This window comes from Lepisma saccharinum, chromosome 2 (assembly GCF_977018435.1).
Source record: "Lepisma saccharinum chromosome 2, izLepSacc3.1, whole genome shotgun sequence".
NCBI classification, from domain to species: domain Eukaryota; kingdom Metazoa; phylum Arthropoda; class Insecta; order Zygentoma; family Lepismatidae; genus Lepisma; species Lepisma saccharinum.
In genome coordinates, this window is record NC_139230.1 from 143,177,571 (window position 1) to 143,190,526 (window position 12,956).

General features: G+C 35.3%; 1 protein-coding gene across 2 annotated transcripts in view; it reads left to right on the top strand.

The window, feature by feature from the left end:
* LOC145984135 (E3 SUMO-protein ligase PIAS3-like) overlaps positions 1 to 12,956 on the top strand; it is an 84,613-nt gene that overhangs the window by 39,912 nt on the left and 31,745 nt on the right. For both annotated transcript variants that reach the window (XM_083117577.1, XM_083117576.1), the window contains 3 exons: positions 4,084 to 4,189; positions 9,348 to 9,472; positions 11,543 to 11,644. In XM_083117577.1, coding sequence (XP_082973703.1) covers positions 4,084 to 4,189; positions 9,348 to 9,472; positions 11,543 to 11,644 — 333 coding nt within the window. The remainder of the gene's footprint in view (positions 1 to 4,083; positions 4,190 to 9,347; positions 9,473 to 11,542; positions 11,645 to 12,956) is intronic.

A 12,956-nucleotide genomic window follows, 5' to 3' on the forward strand; every position in this document is an offset into this window, starting at 1 on the left:
GTTACGTCGACGTTTTGTAATCAAGGGGTCCCGGGTTCGATACCCAGTGGATGCACATACTGGTTCGGATCCCACTTTAATAAACTGTAGGTCCAGTCTCGATTAGCCTCCCGTGCATAAAGTTGACTTAAAACTGAAATCAAACCAATATCTGGTTGGGAACCTAATAAAATTTGATATTTACTGCATAAAGAGGTACGTACCTGTAAAAAATTTCGAGATTGATATTACATGATTACAAAGTTTCAACAGGGGGAAATTTGGCTAAAACAGACAAATTTACGTTATTAGTTACAATTATAATTATTTACTTTTAATGAACTATCATGCAATTACAATTATTGTACGTATTAATTAATTGCATCATACGAATGGCATAGTAAGCCCGTTAGTAGCTATTATCAAAGAAAAGGTGTGTACGGCTGTGTGTCAAATATTTTCTGCTGAAACTTTGGATGTACATGATTCCTCTAATAAGAAAAATTATAGCTCTGATATTTCATTGCTTACCTACTAAAAAAATATATCCTATACATTGATTTTCCTTCAAAATTGAATATCAGTCAGTTTTGACTCTAAATTTCAGCCATTTGCATTAGATGTGGTGAAAAAAGATACGGAACATAAAATGTAACCTGAAATGTACTGAAAACAATGATTTTTACCCCAGATTTCTATAATTTTTCTTAGTTGAGTTATCATAATTATCGCAACTGTCTGCATAGGCCAAAAATGTTGCAAGTCATGAAACAAAAATGGCCGCCATTTTCAAAGGAAGTCTAGTTCTAGAGAAATAATGCCTGTTATGAACTACTCTTGTACAGGGGTTACAACAACAAACAAATGAAAAATTTTAAAAATGGTCGAGCGACCAGTGCTTGATCATTTGGTACGGATTGACCCTGAAATTTTAGGCAATTTTCAAAAAAAACGTAAAATATTTGTTAGAAGGAATAAAAAAACATAAATTGTATTTTTTGTAGAGAAAGAGCATGTCTTTGCAATGATTTTCAACATGAAAAGTTTTTGGTTCCATCATACCTACATGATGAAAATTCAGACTTTCGTAACCTAGTTTTCCCACCACAAAAATTAGGCTACAAATCCATTATTAGACTTTTTATAGGCATTTGTAAAATTTCTTGAGTGCTGATGTATCTTTTCTGAAATTCTCATTATTTCATTGAATTTTGTGTAAAATTCCAAAGACATCTGATGATTGGTTAAGGAGAAAAGAAATAAAATGTAAGCAAAGGTATCTTGTGTCAAGGGTCTCAAGAGTGACAGACAACACTGATTTGATGACATTTCGAAGTGCTGTAAAATGAAAACCGTTTGAGATAGAGGGGAGAAAAAATAGGTGATTTCTTTCAACCATAAAGGAATTTGTATACCAAATTTCATCGAAATCGGAGTTGGTGGGTGTCAAAATCTTAGTTTTTTGCGTTGATTTGATGTGGAATGACCCATGGATTTTATCTTAAGTGCAAATTTTACTGGCTAAAGTAACATTTCTCTGCGACATTAAGTTAAAATTGCGAGTTTAACATTATTTATTTTTCTGTTTTATTTGGTAATGGGTTACTATGAAGTACACTTAGTACAACTAGTACAGTACACAGAAAATCAATAATACAACAATATTGCTAATAGAACTACATCATCAAAATGATGCACCTGCTTTAAGATAAGCAGAATACCAACACTAAACATTATATTTTAAGAATATCGAGAATATTGCTTATGTCTTGCAATATATCTATAGTACTTAGGTGGATGCTCCTGTTATGGCCATGTTCCTGATATGACCACTCCCTATTGTGAGTTAGCTAAGAAAAAATCTGCTAGATGGCTTCAGCATTCAGTGAGGAGGCCTCCTAATGTGTCACGTGATCATTTCTCATCCAGCCAGGTTGAGCAATATGGCGTCAGTTGCTTGTTTTGTGTTTTTCGTGTGACCTCTTCTTGTTTTTCTTTGGTAAATCTCCTTTGTTTTATGCATGTTTTGCAAAGACTGTTTTCATGAAAATCATCGTACTCTATTCAGTTTTTAATGCTCTTTCGATTAATGTTATTGTTGATGGCGTATTATCTACGGGTTGTTCGTAATGAGACGATTTTCGTGCATGCTGACCTGCTCCTGATATGGCCACAGGGACCAACTACGAAACAGCCGTTGACCAACCAGCCAAAGAACAAACAGCAGCAACCCAGCAAGAACGAGACTCAGGAAACCACAGAATCTGAAAGTTGGTACTGCAGTCTTTGTCAGGAGGACGAAGTCAAGGAGATGCTACTCTGCATAGTCTGCGGGAATTCCTACCACGAAGAGTGTGTTGCCCTCACTGCTGCTGAAAGACATTTTTATTTGCCACAATTGCGACCAGTAATTTGTTTTAACAATCTCATTTTTGTCTTGTACTTTTCCCTTGAATGATTTCACATTTTTGTTTTTGAAATATGTAAATTGTAATGTCAATCTTTAAACAACTTCATTTTTAATGGAAAATCCTGTTTTGAATCCACTCTTGAATTACAAAAAGGATTATATAGTATCATGTTTATTCCTTTTACAAGAAAATTATTTAATTTTAGCAGAACTGCACCATGAAACTGAAACAAATCACGATTTGTAGAACATGGAACAAGGGTGGCCATATCATGTGCACATGTTCCTGATATGGCCACTAGGTAGACTTTAGGAATTTCGTTTTTTTTGGACCAGTAAAACTATTTTCATGAGGAATGTAAATTTCTTTATGAAAGCCCATTAGCCTGAGAACGATTAAAATAAATGGTTTTATTTTTTTAAAAAATGGCAACTAGAAAATTCTCACACCTTAGCATGGCCATATCAGGGTCACCCAACTTATAATTCTTCACAATCACTTCATCAAAACGCCCAACACGTGTTTTTGCCAGCGAAGTGAGCCAGAAAATATTTACATTCATTTCTTTGCAGGAATATTAATTTATTGGAGTGTCAATACTTTCATAGGATCGCGCGATATTTACTCTTTTCCAGCTTCTCTTTTCGCACGTTCTGAGTCGAAAACGTGTGCATATTTTATCGCTAAAATGTTCGAAACCTCCCCCCACTACATAAATTCCTTGACTAACTACGATTTTAACACTTTATCAAGAGCTTCATACTCCCCCCTCTCCAATCAAATATAATATTCAATCCTCGCACCACAAGTTTGGACTTACTGTTGATATTGAAGAGTAGATATTACCCCCTGCAGAAAAAGAAATCTCAATCCCCACACTAGATTTTCCGCAATAGTCTTAGACGTAATCCCCCCTCCCAAATGCAATGCTCAGTGACCCCTAATTAAAACTACATTCACAATCTAAGACTTAACACTGACATTCAAGAGTTTGATATTGCCTCCCCCACAACCAATGTTTAATCCTCAACCCCCCACCAGATTTCACATGTCATTTTAAGACCTAATGTGTAAGAGTTGGATATTACCCCCCTGATGATACATATTTTCTTGGCAGTCTAGAAATTGTTATTTATATAGCAGCAATGGTTAGTTGATAACGTAATTCAACTTGTATCCAATGCTCTACTGTTCACATCAAATTCCTATCCAAGAAAAAAATTAGGTGGACGCAACGTGCGTTCACTAATCTGCCAGTGGGCATCATTGCCTCTAAATACTTTCTTTTCTTCATTTAATGGATTAAATATGCTGCACCTAATGTGTAAACATTTTTACATTTATTTTAGAAAAAAAAATATAAATGTTGAATTTTATTTTATTTTAAGGAAAAAATCCCCACAAATTTCAACGGCACAGAATACGCCATAACACCCCCCCCTCCCTTGGTAACCCTTGCCGAACCCCTGTTGAAACGGTCATTGGTGTCTGCACTTTATGGTTAATTCTCTGCTGGTGCCCCACAACTTTCTTGCTAGTGTCTAAGCGACTCAGCACACAGACTGGCGAGAACAGGTATGCATTTGCATTTGCCCTATAGCTGGAAGGATGACATCCCGAGCACTGGAGTAAAGGAAATAATGAAAAATATTTTCTTTCTGATGCTTATACGCTACTTTCTTTCTTCCTCCAGCAAGTAACAAAGCAACAAGGAACAATAAGTAATAAAACTGTTGTTAAAATGAAGAATCTTCCATTCTTTGAAATAGTTGAAGAACTGATGAAGCCAATCAAGCTAGGTAAGGAATGGGAATTAGTATTTAAGTAACCTATCTATAGTACTAATTGTTATTTGTTAATTAATAATGTAATGTAGTGTAATAGCTAATTGTAATATCTAATGGATAATCATTAATGAAAGATCAATATTTATAACTACTGTAATATGAGTTAGATACATTTACTATATGAAAACTAATTACCAAACCTGATAAAAGTAACCAAACAAAATGGCCATGTCTGTCTATCCATGAAGCTACCTGACTGTGTTCATTACCAATATCCCAAATAATGTCTCCTTGATAGCGAAGCAATAACACCGTCACCATGTAACAAGCAAATATCCCAAATACTATGAGGACTACAAAGATAATGCACGATGATCTTGAAGACCTGCCAATTTCTACTTTGAAGCAATATCAATTATTTTGATCACGTACCAATCTTTCAATTAAATAATTACATAATCAACTCCACATGACCTGTAAATAAACTGCTGACAATCTATTATAATTGTAAAGATACATTGGATGATCTAACAAACAGTAGTGATATGATTAAGGCTATTTTCATGACAAAGATTAGAAGTAATTTCTATTTCAATATTGATGAATAGTATGGATAGTAATTTATGCGCGATGATAACCATGTACTCCCCATTGGTTTTGTAACAAACTAAGTATTTATTATCTGTGTTCATACATATTCTTACATTTTATTGTTATTTCCCTGCTATTCATGTAGTCACTAAATATATGCCACATAATATTAGAAAAGTATTGTAATTTTAAATAAATTATTGATGCCACCCAATTTTTGTTGCATGGCATAAAAGATTCTTCATAAAAGTGGTTAATATTTTATGATATTTCATAGCTGAGCAATGTTAACAATTTTCGTACTGATCAAAATTTGGTGCACAATTCGTGTTTGTGATAAAGGAAAAAAATTATATGATAACTAAGGTTTACGTTTACGTTTCGTCTGTTTGCATGTTCTTATTAGATGAAAGTCTTTGTCAATTATAAGAATGAATAAATAATTAGATAAATGCAGCAAAGTGACTAAAAATATGAATAAAAATTAGGAATTAAGTATGCATACTGAAATTATTATTTAATATTCTTAGTTTAACCAATTTACATTTCAATCCCAAAAATCCTCTTTCAACTGTGTCAGACTAGTAGACTCTGACTAGCAGTGGCGGCGCGAGCCTGAAATAAATAGGAGGATACAGATTTTGGTTTCAAATTCTCAGGAGGCTAACTAATACTGTCTAAAAGGTATTTACTTAATTCATTACTATTGTGTAATTTTACCAATTACGTACTTTACAGTCAGACCAAAAGTAAATCACTAGGTAAGATATTGCATTCTGTTCCATCATATACGAAATGTACTTTTAGGCATGAATCGTTTATGTCAAATAAAATTGTTTTCTATCCCTAAGCCATTATTTATTGGAATAATATCACGGACTTACTATTCATATTAAGAATACAAAATACTCCATAAGAACTACACTCACTCTCAACTCTCTGGATGTACTTGTGTATTATATCTATGTAAAGAGTGTGAATGATTTTTTTGCTGAAATGATAAAATGAACCACAGTAAGAAACTAAAATAAGATATATCTCATTATAATCAGCTGAAAAATTGTCAACCTTGCTTAAATCCAAAAAAGCTTTTTCTGAACTAACAGAATAGATATAGCACTCACCTTTCGTTACAAATTCGATTACAAAGGTAACACTTTGCCGCAAGCCAGAAAATGCACACTACAATAAAACAATGCATTTAAAGTTCATGAAATGCAATTTTGAATGTTTTGACCATCGTAGAAAGCTGCTGAAGGGGATTTATTTCAGTTTCTTTTATGTTTTGTAGCGTGCCATAACTCTAGTCATTAGCTTTAACTCAGACTCTGAACTGTCCAAATCACAATCGTGCGAGCGGTGAAAGATTGTAGCTTTTGTACTTGAGAAAATCGCAACTTCCTGAATTTAAACATCTTAACACATCACTAACAATTAACACATCAAGTAGTGGAAAATAGATCTTAACTTAAATATTCTTTCCACGTCGTCGTTACAGCAGAACGACATTTCTCAAAATTGAAACTTATATGTAACAAACTCTGGAGTAACATGATTCAGGCCAGACTTAGCGGACTCAGTATTCTATGTTGAATTTGAAATGGAAACATCAATTAATGTTAGTGAACTAATAGCATCATTCGCAGTGCAGCCCAGAAAACTCAACGGAAAAGAGGAAAGAGGACGGTTTGTAGTTGCTTTTTTCTTCTTTTGAATACACAAATGTCAAATAGATATAAATTATCATGATAGACACACGTTTGACTTGAATAATTATTATTTTAAATTTAGCCCCAAACTGCCATTGAAGGTATTTGCTTAAACTTACAGGGAGAAACTTCTGTTGCTGACTGTACATGGGGGGATTTGTTTTTTGCGGGCGGACCCTTGACGATTTTGTTACGCCGCTGACCTGTAATATTCTTATATGTTTATATTTGATTATGTTCATGCGACCACTGGATAGCTGATCTATGTGTACTTTCATAGCTATCATTAAATGTTTAACCATTTTTGGCGGTGGAGGCTCATAGTGGTTCGGATCCCACTTTAAACTGTAGATCCAGTCACGATTAGCCTTACTGTGCATAAAGTGGACTTGAAACACCAATTCAATCAATTAACCATTTTTGGTTGATTGATTTGCTTTATTTTACTTCGCTTTTTATGCCACTTTTGACTAATTTGCGAAGATGGGGATGAGTGATGACTAGAGCCCGGAAGTTCAGGCATTTATTTTCGTTAAAATAGGCAGGCAAAAAGGCATTTATAATGTGGAAAATAGGCACAAAAAATGAAAAAAAGGCAAAATAAACCGAAAAAGGCAGATTTGGAAAGCGCTTACTTTTATCTATAATTGCTGGCAAAATGTTAAAATCTACATTGGGAAGAGCATTTCAATTTTCTCCGTCTTGATTGCACATAACTACAAGGTGTTTTTTTAAGTTCTCAACATTCATTGATAGTCGTCTTGTCAGATAGAATGTTTTTCATAATAGAAAATGATTTTTCAACTTTGACAGAAGTTATTGGAGCATACATAAAACAAGCTAAAGTAGCTGGACTCATTTTGGGTAACAGCTTTTTCACCTTTTAGAATATCACAAATTGTTTTCAATTGTTTCAAGTCCTCATTTGCACTCACTACCCGTTTGCACTTTTCCGCAACAGCTGACCACTTCCATCATCTGCTGCATAGATTCCTCGTAGATTTTCATGGATGCTATAATTGTAATTGTCTCTGGAAATGCACCATAATGTGCAAAAATAAACTTGAATAGCACAGGAGTTTTTTCACTTCACGAATTGAGGCCGCTTCATTTTCTGGAAGAGCATCTATCACCTCACTGATTTTTTTCAAGGTTGTTAGCATAATATATAGCTGCTGATAAAACTAAGCTCAGATGCAACTTCCTTAAATTTTCGGGTTCGAGAGGGAGATTTCAGAAATATCTTCTTTATGTTCGAAATCAACCTGTCCACTTCAGCAGTCAATCATGCACAAGGATATGTTAACCGAAAGGCAAAATCCTATCTGAGCATGAAATACATTTTTCTCACACTTTCCTCCTTCAGCAATGTTGAAACATGCATGAGTTCAATATTACTTAAATAAGGCGAAAATTATTCACATAATAAACGGAAGAAAAATAAATGCCAACAACGTTTTTTGAGAGAAAAATAATTTATATACACATTTTTTTTAAAAAAATGGCCAAATTTCACTGAAAAAGGCAAAAATAGGCATTATAATTAAAAATAGGCAGTGGGGTCCCAAATAGGCAAAATAGGCAAAATGAAAAGGCTTCTAAAACATTCGAAACAACATAAGAAACGTATATCCGGAAATATTTTATCAATATATGGAGTAGATAAAAAGAGGCATTTTGCCAAACTTCCGAACTCTAGTGATGACATGATGAAATTGATGAATGAACACTCACAAACATCGATGCCCAGGCCGGGATTCGAATCCAGTAACCCTAGCGTGATGTGCTAACTATTTTTGGTGTAATAAGCCTTATTCTTCTTTGTATTTGAGGCATTATGAGGATTTTATGAATAGTTGAAGTTCAAAGGCGTATATCTTAAAATGCCATTTGGACAGAACAACATAATCAGATATTACTTCTTTGGAAGTAATAACTCTCTGAGAAACATGGAAATGTATTCATGTACTAGTAGAGTTCTATGCTAGATTATCTTCTCATGCCATATTGCAAAGCAGTTATTTTTCATCAGTTCTTTAATTGTTACTTAAAACTAGACCACAACATTTATGAGAAGTCAGGAAATTTGCCACAGATAACTTATTTGATCGATTGATTTGTTTTATATTGCTCGCTTTTCTGCCTCTTTGAGCTAATAGTGAAGATGTGGATGAATGGTGATAAGATGAAATCGGTGAAGGACAGTCACAAACACACATGGACACAATACAACACAAGGCCCACAGAGAATTACACTGGAGGTGAATCTGTTTGCCAGAGCCTCATTACCTTGCCAAATGCAGTCCAGGGTGTACTACATGGATGTGAGGTTGACATTAGCGGTGCCTGCAGAAAAGGTCGCCTCTTACATCCTCGTTCATAGAACGTGGAATTATCCTGTTCATAATTAAAGTGTCAAATAGAAATGGAAAAGGATAATCAGTTTGGCCATTATAATAGTATGTGTTTGAATAAAACGTTTTTGAAACCATGGTTTAAAAAGTAATAGAAAAAGCCTCTTTCTGTGTAGTTCTACAGCTTAAATTGTCTAACATAAAGTGTATGCTAAAAAGTAGCAACAAATATTGTTGAATGTTTTAATTTTTATCCATGCAAAATAAATCTATCTCTTCACAATTTGCTGAAGTATGTCTTTCACTACACCTTTATTGGTTGTAAAATTGCACATAAAATATCAAATGCAAGATTATGGAAATGTATATGAGATGTTATCGTTGGCTCTAGTTAGGATAAATTGCTGACATTGTATTGCATGTTAGTATGACTTATTTTAGATTGTTAATTTTGTATAGAATGCAAAATTAGTACTCGTTTTTTGATCATGTTATGGTGTTACATTTTTCTTTCAGTTGGTCAGAGCACCTCTGGAAACCAAGAAGCAAATTTTGATTTCAAATTGACAAGAGATCAAGCACGTGCTGTTCGTGCTTCTCTGAGAACAGTTCCAGGATCCAAAGCACAGAACCAAACACAGGCAATATGTTTCTTTTATAGTATCATGCAAAAATCCATGTTATTAACATAAAAATGAATAGCATGCTATAAGTAATTTTATACTAATTTTAACTAGGCGTAGAGGTATTCTTAAAAATAGACATTACTAAATGTAAAATAAATTGCAGGATTACCCTTGTAAGAAATGTGACACATACGCACACGAAATTACGTGAACACACGCAGAACTATTTTCAACATCGTGAAGCATCTGCACCATAGGCGTAACTTGGGACTTAACTTTGGGATGGCAGGTAGGAACCTGAGGCTTAAATTTTGAGGGGACAGAGTCGAAAAGTGTTTCATCCCATAAAGATAGTGTCCAGAATTATTTGCTAAATAACTCTTACATTTGCGAAATCATAAATATTATTATTTTTTACTTAGTTCCTCAGGTCTTAGGATGTTAACAAAAGTATCCTTAACTTGTAAATTTTTACAAACCTGATTTTTTTTTGGGAGGAAACAAGTGCCTACCTTGCCCCCACCAAGCAACGCCTATGATCTGCACAGATTGTAAAGCTTCCTGTTTGGAAATTAATACAGTGCAGATGTAATTCAAATGTAGGAAAGTTAGTGATAATAATTAATCGGTTCATTATATACAATTATATCTCATCCAAACTTACTACATTTAGTCGGAAAATCACATGAAGATAAATGATCTAGGTGGAAGAGGATGCAGAGGGATGGATGGTATCCACCAGTTGGTAAACTTGTATTGTGTGATGTCCATATTCATTTGTGATTGTTCTGTCATTCATTTCATCTTATCACCATTCATCCCCATCTTCACAGTTAGCCAAAAGTGGCAGAAGGGGTCTCCCAGATGGCGTAGTGGTAACGTCGTTGACTTGTAATCAAGGGGTCCCGGGTTCGATGCACGGTAGAGGTACATGACACAGTGGTTCAGATCACACTTTAAGCTGTAAGTCCAGTCCCGATTAGCCTTTCTGTGCATAAAGTGGACTTAAAGCAACAATTCACTTCAAAAGTGGCAGAAATCGAATTAACATAAATCAAATCAGTCAATCTAATCATTTTCATTTAATAGTATCATTCTTAAATAATTTGGTTATTTATTCGAATGAGTCATCAAAAATTAATTTCTGATTATTCCTGACACTTGTTTTAGACCTGTAAACATCATGAAGTTAAAACAAGTCTCTGTGCCTCATACTGTAATACGAGCCGCGGTAGCTCAGCCGAAGTCGACCTCCCTGACGGAGTGGTTAGCACACCGCGCTACAAACACAAGGGCCATGATCTCGAATCCCTATATATCCACCTATATACCTTCATAACGTGGTTCAACGAACAGGGTAGCACTTTACTTTTACTTTTTTACTGTGTTGCTGTAGTGATGTTAACAAATTCATGTTTAGGCCAAAATCTTGAAAGTTGGATTAACTTTTCTTTATTAAACTTACAGCAGCAACAAGTTTATATTAAAATACCAATTCTTAAGTAAGAAAGAGGCCTCCCCAATAGTGCAGTGGTAGCGTTGTCGCCTTGTAATCAAGGAGTCCCGGGTTCGATACCCGATGGAGGCACATAGTGGTTCGAAACCCACTTAAAATTGTAGGTCCAGTCCTGATTAGCCTTACTGTGCATAAAGTGGACTTAAAACACCAAATCAATCAATCAACTTAAGTAAGAAAGTATATTTATTTCCAGACTCTTCTGTTAGAATTTCTTTGTTCATGCTAAAGTGTGTGGGTCACCTAAAATCTGGATGAAAACACAAATAGATATTATGGACGGGATTGTATCTTCTTTCTTCAGCAGTCAGCCCTATATTGCACCATGTTTGTACCAAAAGGAGTTATAACTCCCACCAGTATCCCCTCTGAGCATGCCATTCAATCTACGTATTGAATGTGGAAAGAATATTCTAATTTCCTACAAACAAATTGCAAGTGTTTAATTTTAAAGCATACAAGTGAGAAATAAAATTATGAGAAGGAATTAAATGCTTTTGTGTAGCCTAAAATAAAATATCTAAAGTAATGGTATGTAGAATTGTTATATATTGTGTGTTTTGTTTCAGGTTATTATAAGGTTTTCTTTGATGGACACGTCATTTGAAGTGGATGACATTTTACCAAAAAGCCTTACTGTGCAAGTGAATGACAAATACTGTTTTATACCAGTAAGTTCCTTCATTTCACTTACCTTTCATTTCCGTTGAAGTGCAATCAAAACAGTTATATAAGTCTTAAGTGTGAACTGTATGTAGACATATTCAAGAGCTTGTCCCATGAAATAGCTTAATGTTTCTCAGAGTCAAACATGAGGCAGTTAGAAAAGCGTGTCTGATAGGTTTCAGGAACTACTGAATGGGACAAAGCTGTAACATTGAATTATCATTGACATGGATGAAACTTGCAATGAACCAATATCAACATAATTTCAGTTATTGACTACAAATGTATAGTATCAAGCCTTTCATTCATGAAAAATTACTTTGATTTAGGAATATCGCATCTGCTCTCTCTCTCTCTTTACACACACACACACTCAAGCGCGCGTAAGTGTGTGTATTTGTACGTACATGGGACGGAACTTTAATCTGTGGTTTTACTGTCCCTCGATGTAGTCACAAGCGTTGTGTAGTACAACCGTTATCAGCGTGGAAGGTATAGGATATATGTAGCAGCGCCTGTAGAGTTGATAGTGCGAGAGGAGCGGTCTACTGCCTGCAGAATCTCTGGAACAGTTCAAAAGCGACGGCCACAAAGGAATCAAGTCGGTCACAGGGGCTCAAGTCCGGGACTATGGGGGATGGTAGAGCACTTCCCAGCCCCAGCGCTCAAACAAATCATGAACAGCTTGCGCTGCATGCGCCAGAGCATTATTCTGCAAAATGATGGGTGGGTTCTGCAGAAAGTGTTGTCGCTTCTTTCTCAACACGGGCCGCAGGTCTTGTTCCAAAAATGAACAGCACTGCACATGTACAGTTTGCCCTTGGAGTATGATATGCGTTAGGATAATACCATCACAGTTGTGAACGAAAATCATCATCATTTTTACATTGAAGGGGACCTGAAGAACTGTTGATTTTCGTGGAGACACGTAATGGGGCCACTCGTTCGAATGGCTCGAATTGTGGCTCGTACAATTTGGTCCATGTCTCATCCATCGTAATGATTCTGTTTCTATCCCTCTCTCCTTCTTCTTTTCTATCTCTATTGTCTATCTATCTTTCTTTTTCTCTCTCTTTCTTTAATTTCTCTCAGCACTACTGTACGCAGGATTTTTTTAGAGGGGGTGGTCTTGTAAAATTTGATAGTTCATTAGCACAAGAACGTTTTTCATTTCGGGTTACAAAACACAACCTGCACGGTGTCCCAGGACACTGTTTTCTCTCTGAAACGGATGCCGTAATGGCAGATCCAACTTCATCTGCTACATCGGAGTAAGGGGAGCATGTGTGAGGGTGCTTCTTGGATATGGCCGCCATC